Source organism: Anguilla anguilla, chromosome 12 (assembly GCF_013347855.1).
Source record: "Anguilla anguilla isolate fAngAng1 chromosome 12, fAngAng1.pri, whole genome shotgun sequence".
In the NCBI taxonomy this organism is placed as follows: Eukaryota; Metazoa; Chordata; class Actinopteri; order Anguilliformes; family Anguillidae; genus Anguilla; species Anguilla anguilla.
Genome location: NC_049212.1, coordinates 34,856,300 through 34,878,673, shown reverse-complemented (window position 1 = coordinate 34,878,673; position 22,374 = coordinate 34,856,300). Strand labels below are relative to the sequence as shown.

Sequence of the window (22,374 nt, the reverse complement as noted above, 5' to 3'; positions counted from 1 at the left end):
TAAAGAGGATCAATTTAGTGAAATTTGTGCAATTTGTTTGCACTTCTTACTTCATGTACTGGCCTCACCCTGTGTGCTGTGACAGTGGCAGACATGTTCTGGCGTGAGCTAAACTCTTTCTCTGACTGCGGTGAAGAAACTGGCTTTTCTGTGCAACTGGTGTGGTTTTCAGATGATAACTACCTTCGATTTTCAGTTCTGATTTCTGACATGAAAGCACGAATACGTTTCAGTGTCCCATCTTCCCTGTTAAAAGATGGGAATCAGATGTTTCAGCAGACAAGTAGGATTTACATTGCATATCCACTCACTTTCCATAGTACATCCTAATTTATCTAAATCTGTTGTGCAGTTTGTGGACCTGCTTCTGTGCTGTACATTCCTTTATAACGTAGATAGCAGATTATTTTTCACCGAAAGCTTATCCTTTCTGATCTGTGTAAGTTAAATGTCTGTCTCGGGAGAGAAACATGTAAATACACTTTTAATAGCTTTGCCTCTTTATAGTTATATGATGTCCTTGGCAGGCTTTGTGTACTACAAGTTATAGCCTCTTCAGGCTGTGCCTATCAGTTTATTGGATAATTTTGTTTCTCTTAAAATCTCATCTCGTTCTGCCCTTAATTTAAGACCCAAAAATACAGGATACAAAAATACAGTTTTACAGGCACCATAAACTGGCTGCTCTCAGTCCCACCTTAAATAAACCTGACTTGAACTTCCTTAAATGTCCTTGAAGGCATGCGCTTGAGTTCAGGCGCCAGCATTTCAGCGATAGAAAGTGTCACGGATTAGTGCTTCACAGCTTATTTAAAGAGCCTGGCATCTGATAGCATGACTTAACTTGGAGCTTGGATCATTGTCAGGGGCAGGCTTTACCTGACAAAGCGTAGAATTACTTCTAGGAGGAGTTAAGAAAACACATTGTCAGTTTTGCACTGGTGGTGACGTGGACGCTTGAAAATGTAACTATGAAACTGTATTTCAGAAGATATTTATGCACATACTGTGTGTAAAACGGTATATCTGCTGCAAGTTCTGAACCACGGCCCCACCAAACAAGATACAATTAGCCCACAGAGCTAAAGGCCACCAGTCCCCAGCTAAGGGAACTAGTCATGCTCTCTCTACAGGGGTGACATTTAATTCTATTGTGTACATTTTACGTGCTAACTCACGTCTCCGCTACACACATTATCAGCATTTGCTTTTGAAGGTTTTCATCTTTGGTAAACTTCTTTTCAGTGCCTGGGTGGTGTGTTGATGGACAAAGATGGAAAAGGTTATGGGGTTTCTCTTTGTCTCTTCTGTGTTCAATCGTCCTACAGACAACAGGTCCCACAGTGTCCCCTAGTGTTTGTGTTCTTTGTAGCATGACACAGCACGGACTAAATAGTAACAATCGTTATTATCATCATCATTAGAAATTTATCAGGTGTTCTTATGGATTTATACAGCTGGATTTATACTGATATACTGAAGCAATTCAGGTTAAATTCCATGCAAAAGAATACTGTCAGAATGTCAGAGCCCCGTCTGGGAATTGAACTCATAACCACCGGGCTGCAATTCCAGTTCCCTGACCGTCATGGTACACAGCCAGACCACACTGCAGAGACACAGTTGAATTCCATTTCCACTGAAAACATATAGCTTTTGAATATTCTGTTTTGGTTTCAAAAATGAATTATTTCTTTTTTATTTTATTTTTTACTGACATGAAAATCCCAAAGATCTACTCTGCATTGTCCTCCTTTCTCAGATTAATGTGCAACAGTGACACACTGTCCAAGAAATAAATACCCTTGATAACAATTCAGATGGCAACAGAATTACACAACTGTTATTGATACTGATGGAGACCGACACTTGACAGATCTGTAAGATTTAAAGTTTCCATAATGCTCTATTGCAACCATAAAGAAAACGCGTCCCATATTTAACCTTTTATTGATCTGTCACTGAAACCAGCATTTTACATTAATTCATTGTGAAGTTCATGTGTGGAAAAATATGGGTAAATCTGTGTGTGTGTGAGTGTGTGTGTGTGTGTGTGTGCGTGCGTGAGTGTGTGTGCGTGGCCTACATTAATGGAATTAACTGACTTTTAGAGTCAGCATATAAAGCTCCAATGATCATAAGCTGAAACGCTGAATAACACAACGACGGGAAAACCTCTGGGCAGCCACTAGTCCTAAAAACTCAAACACTGGACGGACTGGATGTGGAGGCAGAACATTGGAGCACAGTCGTTAAGCAGTTGCTAAGGAAATTACATAATCATTTAGTCAGCCTATCAAACCAAAGAACTGCGTCCCGGCCTCCTTTATTCTCCGCCCACATAACGGAAGCACACCTTTTGTTGTCATTTTGCAAGAAAATGGCTTCTGTAAGAGCACAAGTATAAGGGAATGAACATACCAACCGCATATTAGCTAGCTGGTCTGAATTTTGTGTGATCTGTTGTGATTGACTTATTGGTTGCTTCGTAAAAGGCAAGTCACATTCCGATTCTTTGGGAATGCTGCAAGCTCAATGTGTCATCTACCGTTAGCTAGCGGGCTTGCTAGATGACATTGGTTTAGAAAATACAATGAGCGGCCAAGATAGTTAGCTGGTGTTACCATTTTAAACATCTTGCTAATTTAACGTTAGTTACGTACCAGTAGTTATCTAACGCTCGTCCAAATTCCATGTGCTTGCAGAATGGTTACGTTAACACATTTGCAACCTTCTCGTTAGCTGCCCATTGTCATTTGGAACGCATCACATTAGCTAGGTAATGTTGTCAAATCAGAACGAGCTGACTTGCTAGCTGGTTTACTGCAAGTACCGATCTAATAATTGTGTTGGATACAAAATGTTAGTAGATATTTCGGTTAACTTAACTGTTTTCTGAATACGTGTTGTGTTTTAAATTGCACAGACAATGCACTTGCTGGATTGGTGTCACCGTGTGCTCTTCATGGGTCAGATGGGAGACAGATGGCGATGACAGAAGAACAATGATAAAACGTTACTGGTTTCATTCCGCAATGGTAAGACTAAGAGTCATGCTTGTCACTCGAACCTGATGTTATTGGCCCTTGTAAAGCCTTGACGCACAGAGTTATTTTCTTGCATGTTGATTCGCTGTTCGGACGTTTTTCCTGGGCAAGAATGGAATGATAGTGCCAACCTAATTGTGTATTTTTGTCATTCAGCAACAGGCTTTGGAATGTGCATTGGATCGGGCAGAGGTGAGTATTAATTTGTGTCAGTCGTTCTGCATAGCATATCCGGTATTACAAAATTAACTTCCCCTCAACTTTTGATCCAGTACATTGTGGAGAGTGCCCGTCAGCGGCCGGCCAAAAAGAGAATTCCATCTAGTGGGAGGAAGTCTCTGTATCAAAAGCTGTACGAACTGTACACTGAAGAATGTGAGAAGGAGCCAGAGTTAAAGGTAACCTGGTTTATGTCATTTCTAAAATATTAATCTAAGTCGAAAAGTCCCGGGTTCCCACATCTCTTGAAAAATAAAACTAAGGACCAAAAATGATTAAAAGCAAAGAAACGTTGACAGAACTAATGAGCTATAATGAGTTATTTGCTGATTTTTGTGACTTTGCAAAGCTCTATGGCCATGTTTTTTGTTATTTAAATTTATTTATTTTCAAAATATATATTTTTCATTTTTAATATAATTTATGCTCTTAAAACTGATCCTGGACCAGGATCCACTTTTTACGTGAAGTGGTATGCAGGTTTGGATTGTGGTTGAAGGATATGACCCTGGGACTGCATTCATTGTCCAAATAAAACAAATTATTTAATTTTTTTTATTGCTTTATTAGTGGTAAACATTCATGGGTCTCTGAATGAAAATTCTTCCAAAAAGTATAAGCAAAAAGGTCAAGAAAAAGATCTTGGTTGGCATTGTCTTGTTTATTTAACGCATAGCCTTTTGCTGTAAGGTCTCATAATTACACCCGTTCACATAGAAACTGAGGAGAAACGTGAACCTCCTGGAGAAGCTGGCCTCACAAGAATCAGTGTCCTGTCTGGTGGTCAACCTGTATCCAGGAAACGAGGGCTACTCTTTGAAACTCAGGGGGAAAAATGGAAGTGGTAAGTCACATTTACTACCAATGGCATTGAACTTGGAATTATTGGTGTTTGCATATTTTTTGATAAAGCTTTGATCATTGTTACAAAAAACATTTATTATTCCTTTTTTTCATTTTTTTTTATTTTGCACATTGCTTGCACGGACAGACTCAGAGACAATCCGGTTGCCGTACGAGGAGGGGGAGTTGCTGGAGTACCTGGATGCTGAAGAACTTCCCCCTGTCCTGGTGGACCTTCTGGAGAAATCACAGGTGAGAGACAGAATTCCAGTGGCATTGCAGTAATCCCTCATCCCCACGCTAAACACATGTAAGAGTGTAGAGCCGTCACGTAGAACCTGGAGTCTACGGGGTTAAAATTTAATAGCTATAAAAAAAAAAACAGTGTGGAAAGTCATTAGTTAAATCTGTCTTTGCCTGCCATGCTGGAGTGAAAACTGTCTGGTAATGTATGCAATCATATTTTAATTGATATGCCATGCTGTTTTTTAAATTTTGTGTGCTTGCGTGTGTGCACGTGTGTGTGCGCATGCATGTTCTGTGCTTGCGTGAGGTGTATGAGAGAGAGGGGGCAGGGGACTTAGCCTCACAATAAGATTGTCCTCAGAGAAAACTCTTCTGTCCTTGAACTTCATGATGTACCTGAGTTGCGCTTGTAAATCCCTTCCATAAAAATGGATTAGTCGGCGTGGGATTACAATTAGTAAGAGGGAACTTTCGAAGTTCACTTGAAGCAATTCACATGCTGGTGCATTAAAGAATAAACTCTTTTACAGTTTAGGTTCTGATTAATTGAAAATGAACCCAAGTAAATTCAGGTTTGTTTGGTTACTCCATTTTATGACTTCAGCTGGTTTCACGTTGCATCTTTTCGGTAGCAGTTTTGTATTGTTCACATGTAGCAGGGGAACTGATTGGCATGATGGAGAATGCAGTCATCGTATATCCTTTTCCGTTTATTCCTGTATGGTATCAGGGTTTTCATCAGTTTTCATACGGGAATAAGCAGAAGCAAGGGGACATTTCTGACTTCACTAGACCCTACAACCCCAGCTCAGAGGTCTTTTTCAGCAGTTTGTTTTTACAGTTGAATTTGAGTGCTTTTGCTTTTATTGTTTTGGAGGACCATCACTGAAAAGGCGTCAAGACCGACAGACCTTGACTAGCTCTCTGTGGTTTTGGTTTTCCTCAATGAAATCACACCCTTGAGCAGTTACGTCACCTCCTAGTTTCACATCTAGCTCCAAACAACCCGAGCTACAGTTTTATTTCTGAAGTAACGCTATGCAATTCTGACCACAGTGTTGATTTTATTGAGTCACAAATTTTATTTTATGTTTCATTTTATTTAATTTTTTTTTTTTTTTGTAAAGGGAAAGTCGCATGCACAATGAAGCCAAGATATTTATTTAGCATCATAAATTCGATTGTCAGGGGAACTGTTCCCTTCAAGCTATTGCGAATATTTTTGGTCTTTACGGTGCAGGAATAAGATGCTGGCTGTGATGTCATGGAGCATTTTAGCTTGACTGCGTTTTTCCCTGTCTAATGTGCCCCATGCATGCAGGTGAACATCTTCCACTGTGGGTGTGTGATCGCGGAGGTGCGGGACTACCGCCAGTCCGGGAACACCAAAATGCCCGTGTACCAGAGCCACCACGTCCTGCTGAAGCCCACCATGCAGGTGAAGTTACGGGCTCGTTTCCTCGTTGAGTTAAAGTGCAGTGTGAGTGTACCAAATCCACCATCACAGTTCTCTTCTTCGTACCCCCGCAGACCTTGATCTGTGATGTCCACGCTATGACGAGCGACAGCCACAAATGGACGCAGGTGAGGACAGGCTCACCTGTTTTTTTTTTTCTTTTGATGTCCTTTTCCGTCCAGCTGACGCTACGCACTCATCGCTGTTAGAAGGACGTCAGCTTCTTTGGTCATGTTACATTTTATATGTTCCTTCTCAATTCAAACTCTGCCATCTGGAGGAACAATAGGACACGTTTACTTCAATTTTTGTAACCGATTATAGGGAGGAATGTCAGCCTCACATTCTGTTTACATTGTAAACGTTAATTATTAGCATGAATAAGCATCCCTTAGGATGTGTAATGATGGATATGATATGAAGCTGGCTCCTAACTGGATTGGTGGAGAAGTACGCTGGGCCAGACATTGCATGGCCATATATGGCTGTGCTGTCGATGCCAATAATCGCGACTGTAAACATAAAGCGTCATCTTGGATAGGCAATCCCTTAGGATGTGTAATGGTCTCAAGCTGGCTCCTGACCGGATTGGTGGAGGAGACGAGATGTGGTCATATCGCAGTGCTGTCGGTGCCAAGTAAACCAGACCGTTCAGCGCCAGACCTAGCCCGTTAAACGCCGTCAGACCCGCGTCTCGGGGTGGCGAGAGGCGTCCGTGGCGGTTTTCTTGAACGGCGCCTTTTATCTGGACTCTCCCGCAGGACGACAAGCTGCAGCTGGAGAGCCAGCTGATCCTGGCGACCGCCGAGCCGCTGTGCCTGGAGCCGTCCGTCTCCGTCGCCTGCGCCGCCAACCGGCTGCTCTACAACAAGCAGAAGATGAACACGCACTCCATGAGAAGGTGGAGCGCGATTACACCCTCGAACGAGACATCTGTGTGTGTGTGTGTGTTTTTGTTCGGGCCTCAAGGTAACTGGTTTATGTTCGGGTAAACGTCTCCTGCCGTTGCGCGTACGCTTTCGATCGCCCCCGTCAGCCGAGAGTCGGAAACCAGCGCGTGTAGGTAGGAGTACGGAGGGTAGCTTCGTTGGAAATCTTAAGATTGAATATGATTTTCCGCTCCGTGCTGTTTCATAGCGTTCGCCAATGAAAAGCGGGAAACTGGATTCACAGCATGGAAATCTGTTCTTTTCATAATTTACTCCCGCTGTGATTTATTCCAGTTTGGTTTATTCCTGTCCCCTCCCCCCCTTGATGAATGTGCTCTATTAATACAGCATAATATAACATTTACGTTCACTTTTTCCAATCTCCATGTGAGCTTTCAAGGCATGTATACGTGGCTGTCCTGACTGACTACTACTACGTTTTAGTTGTAACCGAGTGCACTCCATTTGCTTCAGTCTTCTTGTCCTCAAGTCCCATAATGCACAGTGAGCATGATCACTCCCCTTTTGCTGATCGGTACTAAGCTGTTGTGTTAAAAGGAATAAAAATTCAAACGTTGAACAGGTGATCAGGTGCGGTATACTTTTGGTAGATAGAAACAGGTCACAAAAGTGTTTCAAATTACATTATGCTCATAGCCCTTTAAACATAAAGGCTGTCAAAAGGGACATCTGCTGTATAAAATGAAAGGAATTGAATGCTGTATATCAACACTGACATTACCCTTTAGAAGAAGAATAGAGGAGAAAAAGAAAACATAACTTCAGCATGAGTTCAAATTACAGGTACATTTCAATATGGTTTCACCCAGAATGGTGTCAATTGATAGTATACATGTGACTACAAGAAAGGTGTTCATATTTGCTTGCCAAGCTGGAAATTCAGGAAAGTGAGACATTTCTTTTGTGTTTTATTTATTTTCATATTCCTGCATTGTAGTCCTGTGCTGTTTTACATTACCCAAGGCCAAGATGAGGTTGGAATTGCATCTGGTGTATTGTGTAATATGCAGTTGTTTTCCTCCTGTCAGTTTATCGACGTACAGGGAGTGATCATGCGGTGTGCCGTGGAGCTATTTGTTCTCCCTCAGATGTTTTGAACATCCAGATTTATGCTTTTAAGTTTTTATTTGCTATTTAAAAAAAACTGAGGCCTGCTAAGGGCTTCTCTCAGCTCACAGACCCCTGTCCTGGTCACCCACCCCCCCCCCCCCCCCCAGGTGTTTTAAGAGACATTCCAGGGCCGCTCTGAACAGACTGCAGGAGCTGTCCCATTCCCCCACGCCCCCTCCGCTGCTCCTGTACGACTACCTGCAGAAGAGGAGGGACAGGAAGCCGGCGCCCTCCGTGGACCTCAAGATCTCCAGGGCCGGGAACGTGAGTCCCCTCCTCCCCGCCCAATCACGGCCGTCGGGGCCGCCTCAGAGATTTCCCGCCAAATTCCTCTCAGGCTCACAGATCTCTCTGTCTGTTTATAAAATGAGTTTTCTTTTTGGAGGAGGGGAGGGGTGATTTTTTAAAATGTATTTGGGTTTCGTTTGTTGTGATTGTTGTGGTTCTGTTGGTTTTTGCTCTTAAGAGTTTATTTGTGAATTGCTGAGTAATAAGGAAGTGTGTAAATAATGGGGAATATCTCTGCCCCTTTCTCTCTCTCTCTCTCCCTCTCTCTCTCTGACAGTACGTGGACACATGGAAACAGAACATCTGCCAGCTCAATGCCCCGGCTCATGTTGATGTGAGTCTGCCTTGGTGTGGATTGCCTCCTGAGTTATGAGTATCACCCATCCAGTATACCTCTGCTGCATATCTCTCTTGCATGTTCTCTCTCTATTGCATGCTTTCTCTCACTGTTTTTGCCCCCTATTCTCCCTCTCTCTCTCTCTCTCTCTCACTCTCTCTCTCTGTCGCTCTCTCTCTTCCCCCCCCCCCCCGCCTTGTTTACCCCACCCTCTCCTCCACACTTGTTTGTCTGTCATTTCTGTGTCGGCTTCACCCTTCCCCCCCAAACCTGGCTCTCTCATTTCAGGAGAGTCCGCACGGGTCGCGATGTCGTCCCCCGCGTAGATTAAACCAGATTCACTTCTTCTGTGCGGCGGGATGGGCGGGGCCTTTGACCTCGGTTCATGAGATCACATACTGCAATTTACCATGAAAGATTTCCCCCGGCCTTTCACTTCCGCGAGGTCAGCTGCGGGGGGGTGGGGGGGTGGGGGGGGGGCTCCCCGCGGCCTGCGCTGTTCTTTCTCCGGAGACGCCGCTTCCCATGAGCCTCCTGGTCCAGCCGCGCTCCGTCAGCGACTAACCGCGGCATTGGAGCACACGTCAGCATCACCAGACGCTCCCTAGCGCAGCAGATGCCCTTGAAGGCATACATCATGCATATCCCTAAACTAAGCAGTTTCTTTTGGGGGATGAACTCATTGATCCCGAGTACTAAAATGTCACGGCGTGATTTAAGGGTGTGATGGCGCTAAAGATAAGCCGTCCTCTGATCTCACGGTCCGGTTTAGGGTGTCCGTCTGTCTATCTCTGCTGGATTTAATTGGGACCAGTGATCTAGTCAGCTTGATTTGATAAACATGAAGGCTTCATTTTTTTTTTTCTCCCCCCTCGCTAATACCGCTAGCAGATGTGCGTTGCAGAATGACAAATAGATTCATTCTTGTGCCTAACCGGATGTTGGCTCTGGTTGCAGGTGGAGAAGTATGCTGTGATGGAGGAGTCCGTTACGCTGGAGGAGTCGCAGCCTAGTGTCTGGCCTGCACATGTAAGGCTTTGGTTCAGACACAACAGCCAAGGACCCCCCCCCCACCCCCACCCCCCCCCCCCCGACGGCACAGCCAGATCTGAGACAGCTCAGCTCTGGAAAATAACCTTCAGCAGAGAGGAATGTTATTTCACTGCCCATGTGCTGAACATGCACTTCTGGGTCTTTGAGTTTTTTTGGCCAAGGTTGTTCCATAGGAAATACGTGCATCTGGTAAATAAAATTTTTTGATTAGACTGTCTTGGAGGCTTTCTGCTCTAGCAAAGATGAGACTCAGCAATTCCACTCTGGTTACGAATGTCTTGTTGGTTTCACATTGAGGAGGAGTCCTCCGACAACCCACTCACCCCTGGTGGAGTCATACACTCCCTCTCTCTGCAGGAAGTGAAAGATGACTACCTTTTCGAATCAGAAGTGGACGATGAGGTCCAGAAGACGAAAGTCACCATCTTTCAGTCTGTGGGGGACCCCCTGGTGTACGGGAGGATATACAGCACCAAAGAGCCGAAAGAAGAGGAGGAGGGGAGCGACCTGCATCTCATCCACCCCCCGTATGTGTCCCCTCTTCCCCCCTTTCTCCCCTGTTTTTCTGCACGTTATCTACCGTGTTCTGCTGAAACCCTATTCCTTTCTCATTTTCTCTTAGTTTCCTCATTGGCTCGAAAATTGATGCAGATCGGTAAGTTTTGCGTTTTTTTTATTTTTTATATTGTGAGCAATTTATCATTACTAACAAATGTGCTGTGTTTCCAACTGTTCCAGTAGTCTGTAGTTAAAAAACTGTCAGGATTTTTATTTGCAAAGAAGATATCGAATATATGCAGCCAACTGCCGCCCCCCCCCCCACTTTACCCTGTGAATGGCTCAGTTTTTAAATCTCATTTTTGCACTAGCGCAGGGAGTCAGCATTTATATAAAGACTTTCCTGGAGATTAATGGTTTTCTGAACCATACCTGTTTTTGGGATTTTTTTTTGTTGTTGCAAACTCTAAATGCTGTAAATATGCAATAATTTTTCTCATTGGCCTCGCTATGCTATATCTGAACAAGAATGTGCAGCGTGTATCTTGTTTTTTTCTACTAAAAGGCTCCAGAAAAGCACAAAATGAAGGATTACTTTGTCTCTTTCTTACTACATAGATTCAACTACCGTCTGAAATGTAACTTCTGTTTGATAGAACATATTTTAGCATATTTTGCATTGAGCCCCTAAAGTGCTTTTTAGTGCCTGCATATGGTAAGCAAGCCACTGTGTGTGAAGTGAATTGTTTCTAAGCAAGTAACTACTTTATGCACTGAAAATGAATGGTCCTGTTTTGTTTGTAAGCAGGAAGCCAGCCAGAGTTTATGAATTATGATCGCAGTTTGTGTCTGAAGGGTAAATCCTAGATGTACTGAGGAAAAAGATTAAATGTGTAAGTTTCTTCGGTGACTGATGTTGACAAAAGACGATAATGGATATTTTCGGTTTTTGCTTTTGCCTCTTCCCTTGGCAACGGCTGTTGGCGTCGCAGATTCCTGAGCCAGTACAAGGAGGTGTATGAGAGGGATGTGAAGTGTCAGGTGAAGGTGCTGCACAGTTCTGAAGGTGCGGGAGGCCAAAGCCCCACAGGGACGGAACCAGAGGTGAGACGGGCGGACTGTGCCAGCTCGTCGTGTCTGACTCCCGTCGACCGCTGGCAGGTCTGTTTATTTGTTTCTGTTTTTTTTTTTTCGTTCTGGAACAGACGGACAGTCTCTCCATGCTGGTTCAGCCCTCCTTGTTGGGCAAGGGGCTGGAGCACCGGCCTGCAGCCAGCAAACCGCCTGCAGGGTCAGGAGGCTGTTCCTCAGGTAAGGTCAACACCTGTCCTTCTGGTGTAAAAAGCTTCAGGTAACATCAACACCTGAGTCCTTCATGTGTAAAAAGCTTCAGGTAACGTCAACACCTAAGTCCTTCATGTGTAAAAAGCTTCAGGTAACGTCAACACCTGAGTCCTTCGTGTGTAAATAGCTTCAGGTAACACCAACATCTGAGTCCTTCTGGTGTAAAAAGCTTCAGGTAACGTCAACACCTGAGTCCTTCATGTGTAAAAAGCTTCAGGTAACGTCAACACCTGAGTCCTTCATGTGTAAAAAGCTTCAGGTAACGTCAACACCTGAGTTCTTCATGTGTAAATAGCTTCAGGTAACGTCAACACCTAAGTCCTTCATGTGTATAAAGCTTCAGGTAACTCCAACATCTGAGTCCTTTTAGGTTTAAAAAGCTTCAGGTAACTCCAACATCTGAGTCCTTTTAGGTTTAAAAAGCCTCAGGTAACTCCAACATCTGAGTCCTTTTAGGTTTAAAAAGCCTCAGGTAACTCCAACATCTGAGTCCTTTTAGGTTTGAAAAGCTTCAGGTAACTCCAACACCTGAGTCCCTCTGGTGTGAAAAGCCGCAGGTGCTGGATGCACAGCGACTGCGCAGCTCGGCTGATGGACTGCGCAGTGAAAAGAAGTCTCTGCCTTGCTGGATGCTCGGTGACTGCGCAGCTGTGCAGCTTTGCCAAGGAGTGGGGGCAGTTTGGAAATGTTACGGGGGTGCGTGTCCGATGGCGCGCCTTTCCGAATTGATGGAGGCAAATAGCTTTGTCCCGTTAAAAGCAATCGGAAAAGTGCTTGGCCGGGTATGCCAAACTATTATAAATCCGACCAGTTAGGGCCATTTACTGTGAATTGTCGGCACTTGAAACTGAATTCTTTCCCAGGGAATTGCTTTTAAATGGCCGTAGACCATTTTCAAGATGAAAGATTCAGGATTTCAGGTTTATGGTCCGTCACAGGAAGATGTGTGGCTCGGCATGCTCGGCACAGAAAACACAGAAATACAAATTGCTTACAGCAACAGAAAATAAGAGGGTGTTCGGGCGGAACCAAGAGGCTTTGTTGTGATTTTTATAGCTATCAAACTAAAGCTTAGGCAAAGTGCACTTTGTGACATTTCGGACGATAAATCTTACCGATCGTTTTTTTCATGCAGCCCTCCGCTCCAACTCGGGCTTTGTTTTTGAAATGATAATTGCGAGGTGAGCTGTTGATTTTACAGAAGGGTATTCCTCTTCTTCTTCCTCTTCCTCTTTTCTTCTGTTCTCGGCCCTTTTCTCCGGCGCAGGGAACGCCCACGGGTCACAGCCGCCCAGCAGCCGCCCGAAATCGACGACCCCGCCGCCATCCAAGCCCCCGTCCCTCTCCCGGAAACACTCTGCGGAGGTCTGCCAGGCCGGCCTGCTGTCCTCCTCGGCCCTCTCCCCCGTAGGGTCTTCACAAAGTGAGTTTGACCGCGCGGTTCCCCCCCCCCCCACCACCACCCAGCACCCACCCGCTCCCCTTCTGAGTTTAGCTGCTAGCGCCACGCGCTGATTCTGCCATAGAGAGGACAAAGCGCTATACTCATTTATCACTCTCTCTCTCTTTCTCTCTCCCTCTCTCTCTCTCTCTCTGTTTCCATCTTCTCAGGATCGGGGACACCTAAGCCATCCACCCCCACCCCCACCAACACCCCCTGCACCACGCCCCTCCCTCACGACACCCAGACCTCCATGCCTGCCACCACCCCCTCTGCCACGCCCACCCCCCAGGACCCCGCCTTGCCTTCCCAGCCTGCCCTGCTCACCCCATTGGGCCTCAGCCAGGCCCTGCCGGTCATGACCATCCCCCGGCCATCCATGGCCACCTCCATCACCACCGGTAGCTCCTCCCCCCCGGTCATGAGCAGCTCCGCCGGCCTCAACTTCATCAACGTGGTGGGCTCCGTCTGGTGAGGGCAACCCGTCAGCGGGCAGGAAGCGGGCGCTGAGGGGACGCTTCTCAGTGCGCTGTCTCTCTCTCTCTCTCTCTTTCTCTCTGTCTCTCTCTCTCTCTCTCTCTCTCTCTCTCTCTTTCTCTCTCTCTCTCTCTCTCTCTCTATCTCTATCTCTATCTCTGTCTCTATCTCTGTCTCTCTCTTCCTTTACCCCACTTCCTCTTTCTCTCTATCTCTCTACCTCTCTCTACATCCCTACCTCTGTCTCTCCCTTCCAATCTCTCTCTCTCTGTCCCTACCTACCTCTCTCTCTGTCTTCTTCCACCCCTTCTTCCCTCTCTTTCTCCCTCCCTGTCTACCTCCCTCTTTCTCTCCCTCCCTTCCTCCCTCTTTCTCTCCCTCTTTTGCTCTCTCTCTCTATCTCTGCCAGGGCTAGACCATAGCTTTCCCTCGACCGGCATCTCCATTCCCATCTCTTCTCTTCCCTTGCCTGTGCACGTCAGGGTCCAGGCTCACAAAATGAGTTGTTTTGGATAAAGTCCCTGTGCCGCACTGTGTGCTAATGCCCTCAGTATGGCAGCCTTGCTGAATTTGCTGTGCCTTTTTTTTCTCTGGTGTCCCTGTGCCGTGTGTATGTATGTACGCACCTGTGTGCATGGATGTGTGTGTGTGTATGCGTGTGTGTGTGTATGCGCGTACGTGTACACGTGTGTGTGTGTGTGCGTGCATGTGTGTGTGTGTGCGTGTGTGTGTGTGTATGCGCGTGCGTGTACACGTGTGTGTGTGTGTGTGTGCGTGCATGGGTGTGTGTGTGTGTGTGTATGTGTGTGTGTATGCGCGTGCGTGTACACGTGTGTGTGTGTGCGTGCATGTGTGTGTGTGTGTGTGCAGTAGTCCCCAGGCCCTGATGAGTGGGTCTAACCCCATGCTGGGCTGTGGTCCCGCCCCCATCACTTCGGGGATCAACCTGAGCGGGATCCTGCCCCCTGGGGGTCTGATGTCTGGGACTCTCCCCGCCATGCAGTCAGCCACCCCTGCAGGTACCCCCTACGCCCCCCGAAAAATTATTAACTAGGACATACATGTCCAAAACACTTTTACGTGTACTGAAATACATGTTCTGCTCATATGAGGTCATTTGACTATGGTGGATTAAGCTTCTGTGTGTGAACTTGGCATGTCTGTAGTTGTCTTGATTGAAGACTGAAAATATTGATAGTGAAATAAATATCATACCATTGCTTCCTTTCCATGGGGAGTCATTATGGTTCGAACAGTGTGTGCGTCAGGATTCCCACTCGTCCTGGAAAACCTTGAAAACCTGGAAATTTATTGACTAGTTTTTCAGTGGAAAACACCTGGAAAATTAGAAAATTTTCTAAATGTCCTGGAAATATTTGTGAGGTCCTGGAAAATTGTAGGCTAGGTCAAGCTATTAAACAGTATATTTAGAGCTGAGACATATTAGCTGAGAGCTGCATATTTTTCTGTATTTTTTCTGTATTTTTCTCTGCTTTTCTCATTTTTATTAGCTGCTGAGATTACACGGCAGCACAAAGTTTTGAATGGTTATGGTACTTGCACAATTCCCCTCCCCCCCCCACCCCACCCCCCCGGTCCACCACCGACTTTGGGCTACCATTGTCCATGTTTCATGTCTGTAAGTCTAAGTCATAGAAACTGTCCTTGAAAAGTCCTGGAAAATGATTTCCTAAAATGAGTGGGAACCCTGGTGTGTGTGTGTGTGTGTGGGTGTGTGGGTGTGCGTGCATACATGTGTGTGTTTGAAATAAATATCGAACCTTTGCTCCTTTCCCTAGGCAGTCCGTTCGGCTTGAGCAGTGCCCCAGGCCTCAGCCCCTTGAATCTCCTCCAGGTAATTTAGGTGTTTCCTGTGCAATCCGTCATGTCTCGGTGTGTCTTTCCCGCTTTGGGTCATGTGACCTCTCCCGGTGTCCTCCCCGCCACAGATCCCCACCGGCCCCGTCATCTTCAACTCCCTGCAGCAGCAGCTGTCCCAGTTCTCCCCTCATCAGTCCAGCAGCCAGTCCGCCACCTCCAGCCCCCAGCAGCAGGGGGAGCCGGTGAGCAGGCTTTCATAAATGCACGCGCAGGCACGCGCACACAACCACAAGCGTGCACAAACACAGAAATAACCAGGCACGCATGCGCATGTACCTACACATACATAAGCATGACTAAGCATGTGCGCACATACACTAATGGACGCGTACACTGCTCCATTCACCACTGCAGATGGAGCCAGTGAGCTGTTTCTCCTGTATGCAAACACACACACACACACACACACACATGCACACACTCGCTCTCTCTCTCTCTCTCCCACGCACGCATCCAGTCGTCCTTCTCCACCTCCCAGCAGCAGGGGGAGCCAGTGAGCAGTGCGGGTTACATTTTCAACATTCCGTCTTTTCGCCACAGCTGCCGTGTGGGAGGAGTCTGCGTGGCTGCCTTCTAACCCACACACCCGCTGACACAGATGAAATCTTGTTTACTGATGACACATGACTTTCTGACGCAAGCCCCCTTGAGCAAGGTCAATCTCTTTCTGACCCCTCCAGACATCTGACCATGGTGTGGGCGGGCCGGACCAGGGCCTGACCAATCAGCAGACAGCAGTGATAAACCTGACGGGAGTGGGTGGCTTCATGTCCCCTCAGGCAGCAGGTAAACGTCCAATCACTGACCAGCTCTTGCCCATCCACACCTGCAATAGCACCCTGTAAAAGAAACATGTAAAACTGCAGAAATGGTTTAATTTCATTTTTTAATTATTATTATTATTTTTCCATTCCTTGGCAATTGCGTGTGTTGTGTCAGACTGTCCCCTAGTTCACTTTTGGATCATGTGCTTATATGAGCATCCCCCGTGTCTCTTTGCGTAAGAATCCAAACTCCTGAGTGTGAATTAAGTCAAGATTCTGAGAAAGATTCTCAAAAGCCAAAAAAAAAAGTCTGGCAGATTCCTGAAGAGGAAATGAAAAATGACAGATCTCATCAGAGAGCCTTCGTTGTTCTGTGTTCAGATCCTGCTCTGACAAGGGCCTTTGTCTTTTTAAATTACTCTGCGCAATCAAATTACCTCTCTGTGATATTTCATTATATATTAGGCTGTCAGATGCCTCCTCTTCAAAGAACATCAAGTGCTGGACAGTAAATTGCAGTCAGTAAATGACACAATTTTAGATTGTTTCACAGAAATACAGGGACACGGGATACCAAGAAAAGATACTTGTTTCTTCATCTCTGTGTTTCTACACTAGTGCAGTCACTCTTCCACAGACATTAATGTAGAGCGGTAGTTCCTTTTTTTCTTTTTTTTTTGCTTGTTTTCCTCTTACTTCTTCTTCCCTCTTTTGTGCTTTGCTGTCCTTTTTTTCCCCCCCGACCTTGTTTTCCATCCTTTTTAATGATGACTCCTCCCCCTCCCCTTTGCTCCGCCCACCCCCCCTCCCCCTCCCCCTCCCCCTCCCCCCACCCCCACCCCCTTAGTGCTGTCCCAGCTGGGCTGTGCCCTGGAAAGTTCCGGGCCCGGCCTGCCAGCGCCGGGGCTCCAGCTCTCTCCAGCTTTACAGCAGCAGCACCAGCAGCAGATACAAGTAATCCAGCAGCTTCCCTTAAAACCCTCATCCAACCCAATGCAACACGTGTGTAGGATCGGTAGCCAGATTAGCCTCATCTGCTCCACGCCACCAATACATTGTGTCTGTATGCGTAGGATAGCTACAACGTTAACCTCATCCACACAACATATCCAACACAACATGTCTACATGTCTATATGTGTAGGATAGCCACAACGTTAACCTCATCCACACAACATATCCAACACAACATGTCTGTTTGTGTAGGATAGTAACAACGTTAGCCTCATCCACTCAACATATCCAACAGAACGTGTCTATATATGTAGAACAGTAACAACATTCGCCTCATCCACTCAACATATTCAGTACGATAAAATAACATGTCTGTGTGTAGAATTATTAGCCAAATTGGCACACAGCACAAATAAATAAATAAATAAAGTGGTCCTTTATTTTTGAGTTGGAGGCTGTTGGCGTTTTATGATTGTTCTTCATGTCCTTGTGTGCTCATACTTTTGTATTTAGCATGTATACGTGCATCTGTGCTGAAGATTAAAAACCCTCCCTGTGACATTATGAATGCGTCCCTGTTAAATGGGAGTATTGAATGCCACTCCATTTTTTATTTTATTTTTAAACCAGTATTCAAAGAGTGCTTGTGGCGTCGCTTTCAAAGTGCTGACTAATTTCCAAAGATGCATCACATTCAGAGCAGAAACGCATCGTATCCAAAATTAATTCAGCCTCTCTGTTAACACTGCAAACACTTACGAAAACATGGAATTGAACTGTCAAGATGTTAAATCCATACACTTTTTTTTAGCTGTCACAACTATAATCCACTCTGAAATCTCTTTTGGTTGTACATGCATGTTTTCACTTATTAGACTTTTTTTCTCATCTAAAGCTGGTTCTTAATCTCCCTTCTTTTCTCCTCACAAACCCGTTTAATAACACAGGAGGAACACTCAGTGGCGTGATGAGTGAGCTTTGAACTGAGGTTGCTGACTTACTGAATTCTTTGCACATGAGTGCAGTGTGGGTGTGTGTGTGTGTGTGCGTGCGTGTGTGTGTGTGTGTGTGTTTGTAGACCAGCACATGAGTACAGTATGGGTGTGTGTGCGTGTAGACCAGTAGCACATGAGTGCAGTGCGGGTGTGTGTGTGTGTGTGTGTGTGTGTTTGTAGACCAGCATATGTGCACAGTACGGGCGTGTGTGTGTGTGTAGACCAGCATATGAGTACAGTTTGGTTATATTTGTGTAGACCAGAACATGAGTACTGTATGTGTGTGTGTGTAGAACAGCACATGAGTGCAGTACAGGCATGTGTGTGCAGACCAACACATGCCGGCTTGTCTTTGATGGTGGACAGGAAACATGCCTGGGCTGGTAGCAGATATGTGCCTCTGGTGTTGCTTGACTATTCATGTCTGAGCTTGGATTCGTTACCCTTTGACCTCTCGTTCATCAAACACTCCTATGTTTTTATGTTGTTTTGTTGATTCATTTTTGTTTGTTCTTGAGCCCCTTCTCCTTACTCCACCCTACACCCTCACAGTCGTCCTACCCGTTACTCATTCCAGTTTCTCTTATAAGCTGTCGTATCTCAGCGCTTCGTGATTCAATCATGCCCTTCTCTCTCTTCCACCGCTTCTCAGTTGCGATTCTTGCAGCACCAAATGGCCATGGTGGCAGCGGGGGCTCAGGCGGCGCTGCCGCGGCAACCTACCGCCAGCCAACCAAGAAGTAAGAGGAAACGCAGCACGCCGCACGCCTTCTCCAAGTCGTGAACTTTACCGCGAGCCGCCACGCAAGGACTCTGGCTTTTCTCCCCTTGAAGACTTTGTCCCCTCACAGTCCTCTGTACCTGCTTTTGCAGGGCATCTGACACATCAGTCACACGAGAACCTAAGAATTTTTTAAAATAATCTTTTTATTTAAATACTATTTAAATTTTTGTGTAGCTGAGAGAAGGTGTGTTCATTGGACTGGATTGGCCAGAAACAGGATGTCCATATTAGGAAGCCAAACGGGAGGATCTGGAAGAGAGAAATGTTTTTTTTACTTCTTCACAGTGTGTGGTGATATCTGTTGGAGGACTCTCTTTGTCATTTAATTCTGTGAATATGGAGTGTGTGTTTTTAAAAAATCAAACTTGTACCCACGCCCTTGATGATCGTGTCCAGAGACCGATGGGTTTTAGGCACGGGGGTGACTTTCACTGATCTTGTCAAATACGGGACGTTATTTAATGTGCAATCTTGTACATCGTTTGCATTTTAATGCAGCCATTTTTAAGGCTTAATGTTTCATTCGCGAGAGCGAAAGTGTGTTTGTAAGACCTGTTTGTGTGTGTGTGTGCTGGACACTTTTGGGCCACAAATGTGAATTTATGTAACGGTTGTTCGTCAGCCATTTTATTGCGATAAGGGAAGTAAATGTGTACACACTGACTGTGTGGAAAAATACAAATGCCACTTTTAGGAAAAACGAAAAGCGTCTTGGCTAGCTTGCTGCACTATTGGTTCTCTGTTCTTATGGCCCTACTCTGTTATGCAGCGTTGATGTTTCTCACCAGAGCAAAACCTCCATGTTTGTTAAAAGGAAGGGAGTTTGTGATATGGGCACCAACAGTACATGGGACTGCGTTGGCTTTGATGTAATTGGTGTCTTTGAGAAAAACCGCAGTAGTGTAACTGTAATGAAAGCATCATTGAATTACATGTCAGAAGTAACCGGGTTGTGTGATGGTGTCCGTATCGCTGTCAGTCACTGGGCTGGAGGAGTTAACATCCTGTGTGTCTGGAGAAGGTGCGGATTGCGGGCACCAGAGGAACCAGCCGTGTAACATGGACTGGGTGTTGCTCTCCCCCTCTGTGGTAGGTTTGGCTAGATTTGTACCACTCTGGGGGACTGCCAGCTACACAGACAGCCCTGGCAGGGTCAGGTTTTGACATCAACGTCACTTCTTTGTGGAGTCTCAGCAGCGTGAGCTCGGCAGCAGTCAGTCTGCACCGAAACCCGACCGCAGGACCTACAATAACTGAACCATCAAAGAAATGACGTTGTGCAGAAACCACAACCGTTATTATGAACACATCAGCCTGCGCACAAAGCTTGTTGGTAATTAATCACTGTAAATCACACGTCGTAAATTAAGCCGAAAACGGGTCAGCCGCCGTTTTGTTTTGAAACGACTCCCTAACTCGTCTCCTGCAAACCCGGCCCGCGCAGGTGTATTTCTGCACCTGGAACACGCGCTGGATGTTCCACGGCTTCGGAACATTAAACGCTACGGTCAAGCTGAAGTCCTAAGTTGAATGAAATGAGCTGTTTCTGACTCACTGAGGGGAAAAAACTCCACGCGGTTTTTTTCATAGTGCGGAACACTCCAGACCTGGAGAATGAATTTATGACATCATGCTGTGAGCGCTGAGCTGTGGCTGCGGTGATCTGCGAGATCGCAGGGTGCCGGGAGAGAATCCGCGTAACCATGCTTCCGGTTTTAGCCGCAGACGTGTCCCCTCCCGACTAAAGAGGTGCTTGGATTTGCTCCTGATGTGTAACTTAAAAAAAAAAAAAAAAATCCACTAGGTGGCAGTGTGTTATTTAAGTGGTTCTATTAAAAGTCTTTTTTGTGTGTGTGTTTTTAGCAGTGGAAAACTTTCTTTCCTACAAGAGAGCCATGGAGAACTTGATGGAGCTCCGGCACGAAAAAAAGAAACAATGTACACACAAACTACTACAGTCTTATTTAGCCACTACTCAAATAGAATATTATATGCCTGATTTATTTTAGTTTAATAATATAGCTTCATAATGACTGTTCAAAAGAAACTTGAGATGCAGTCAGTGCTGGAAATCATTTGGTCTTCCAGTGTTTGGTCCAATGCGTACATAAACTGCTTCCATTCTCTTTTTTTACCGGAGAATTTATTTTAGGCACTAAATCAAGACATTTTCAGGGAGGCATTACAGGGAAGAGAACCTTCTGAAAGCCTGTCAAAGGTCTTATTTTTTAAGATAAAAAAGACCTCATGATGTGGACATTGTGTAATGGAGCTATTGAGTGTTTTGGACTGATGCCCCTCATGTCTGTGATTGAGAAAACAAGCCTTGTAGTGGGAGAAATGACCTACGGCACACATGGTCACACATACACACAAACACACATAGAGACCCTGTCTACGAAAAAGATAAACCGGCCAATTTCACATCATAAAAAAAACTAATCAGTGGAAAGGTGACAATGATTAAAAACTGTAAATCAGACCATTTCACGTAAGGGGGAACTAATAAAGCTAACATGAAGATGATTGTGAACTGCAAATAAAGTGATTTATCAAATAAATAGCATCTCTGGGCAGCTCTCTGAACAATAATGTGCTGTCCTGCAGGGCCGTCACCTCTAGAGGGCGCCGACACGGTCTGGGCACCGGCACACCACTGAAATGGCACCATAAACCACACCCGTAAGCTCATATTTTCTCCCAGTAAAACATAAAGTGCGTCTGTACCAGTTGTGGCTGACCGTTAATCGTTAGCATTGGGTTTATCTCAGCCGGGCAGCGAGCGCACGAGTGGCAGTGTGTCTCCTCCGTAGTTTCCCCTCTGGGCCCTGATTTGTGTGTCCGTGGGCTTGGGCGGTGGTTTACCGTCTCTTCTGGTGCAGCAGACAAACCGGCTTGTGGATTTCATCTGAGAGGCGGAGGATCGGAAAAAGCCTCAGACACACACTGACAGGTGCTGGGGTACTCAAGCTTTACTTTGCAAACCCGTTGATTTCTTTCATTGTGTCCAGGGGAGCTGTAGTTAGGATGATTGCAAGGGCCCTGACTGACAGGGACCCTCAAAAAATATAAGAACGTAGCATTTTCTGGGGTTGTGGGGCATTTTCTGGTGCCAGGTCTGATTGTACCTGCTGCAGTATAGAATACGGGATTTTCAATATCAGAAAATGGAGAGAGAATGACAAAATTTTATTTTGTGTTGCTGTAAGCGCATGGACCCAGAAAGCTTTGAAGCCCTGAAAAAAGCACTTTGCAGAGGCCAGTCGCTGTCATGCAGACAGGACAAGCTGGTTAGTGTGCTCCAACTCGGTCCAAAAAGCCTTTCCTAATGAAACCCTACAGTTTCAGGTGAAATTCCAGGGCCCTCCCAGCTGGAGGGAAAATGTTGCTCTGCCTGTTTGGGAAGAGTTCAGGTGGCTGGCTGCACGTGGGGGCTTTGCCAGGGAAGCAACATGTGGCCTATAGATTAAGCCAGTAATAATGCAAGCTGCTAGTTGTTTGCAGCTTCCACTGAATGGTTCACAGCGGGAACAAAATTGGAAATACATTACAACTAAGTACCCCATGGCAACACAGTCAGCATGAATCCTTAACCCTGTACAGCCCATCGCTGTGGGTTAAAAGTGTGACCTGGTTGCTAAGGGGATTCACCACTAGTGCAGAATAGATAGTAGCTTCTGCACAGTTG

At 45.7% G+C, this 22,374-nt stretch overlaps 1 protein-coding gene across 3 annotated transcripts; it reads left to right on the top strand.

The window, feature by feature from the left end:
* The first annotated feature begins 2,331 nt into the window (after positions 1–2,331).
* Positions 2,332–20,548, top strand: LOC118208834 (transcription factor SPT20 homolog). Of its 3 annotated transcripts, XM_035383756.1 has the most exons (24): positions 2,333–2,495; positions 2,927–3,038; positions 3,204–3,239; positions 3,320–3,445; positions 3,984–4,110; positions 4,258–4,361; positions 5,677–5,793; positions 5,886–5,939; positions 6,573–6,712; positions 7,979–8,135; positions 8,437–8,493; positions 9,454–9,525; positions 9,907–10,076; positions 10,172–10,204; positions 11,040–11,151; positions 11,253–11,358; positions 12,659–12,814; positions 13,003–13,303; positions 14,180–14,328; positions 15,109–15,164; positions 15,259–15,372; positions 15,871–15,976; positions 16,802–16,908; positions 18,555–20,548. In XM_035383756.1, exons 2-24 carry the CDS (start codon positions 3,006–3,008, stop codon positions 18,684–18,686), a joined length of 2,565 nt encoding a protein of 854 aa, XP_035239647.1. In that variant the 5' UTR covers positions 2,333–2,495; positions 2,927–3,005; the 3' UTR covers positions 18,687–20,548. The 3 variants fall into 3 exon arrangements, with proteins under 3 accessions (XP_035239646.1, XP_035239647.1, XP_035239648.1); XM_035383755.1 differs by lacking the exon at positions 18,555–20,548 and having other exon boundaries at positions 2,332–2,495; positions 16,802–17,466; XM_035383757.1 differs by lacking the exon at positions 16,802–16,908.
* The last annotated feature ends 1,826 nt before the right edge of the window (positions 20,549–22,374 follow it).

Bases quoted from the DNA above. Each gene is read 5' to 3' on its own strand.
- LOC118208834 (XM_035383755.1), top strand. From the start codon at position 3,006: ATGATAAAACGTTACTGGTTTCATTCCGCAATG. The intron at 5,794-5,885 runs GTGAAGTTACGG...GTACCCCCGCAG, and splicing joins TGCTGAAGCCCACCATGCAG to ACCTTGATCTGTGATGTCCA. The intron at 13,304-14,179 runs GTGAGGGCAACC...GTGTGTGTGCAG, and splicing joins AACGTGGTGGGCTCCGTCTG to TAGTCCCCAGGCCCTGATGA.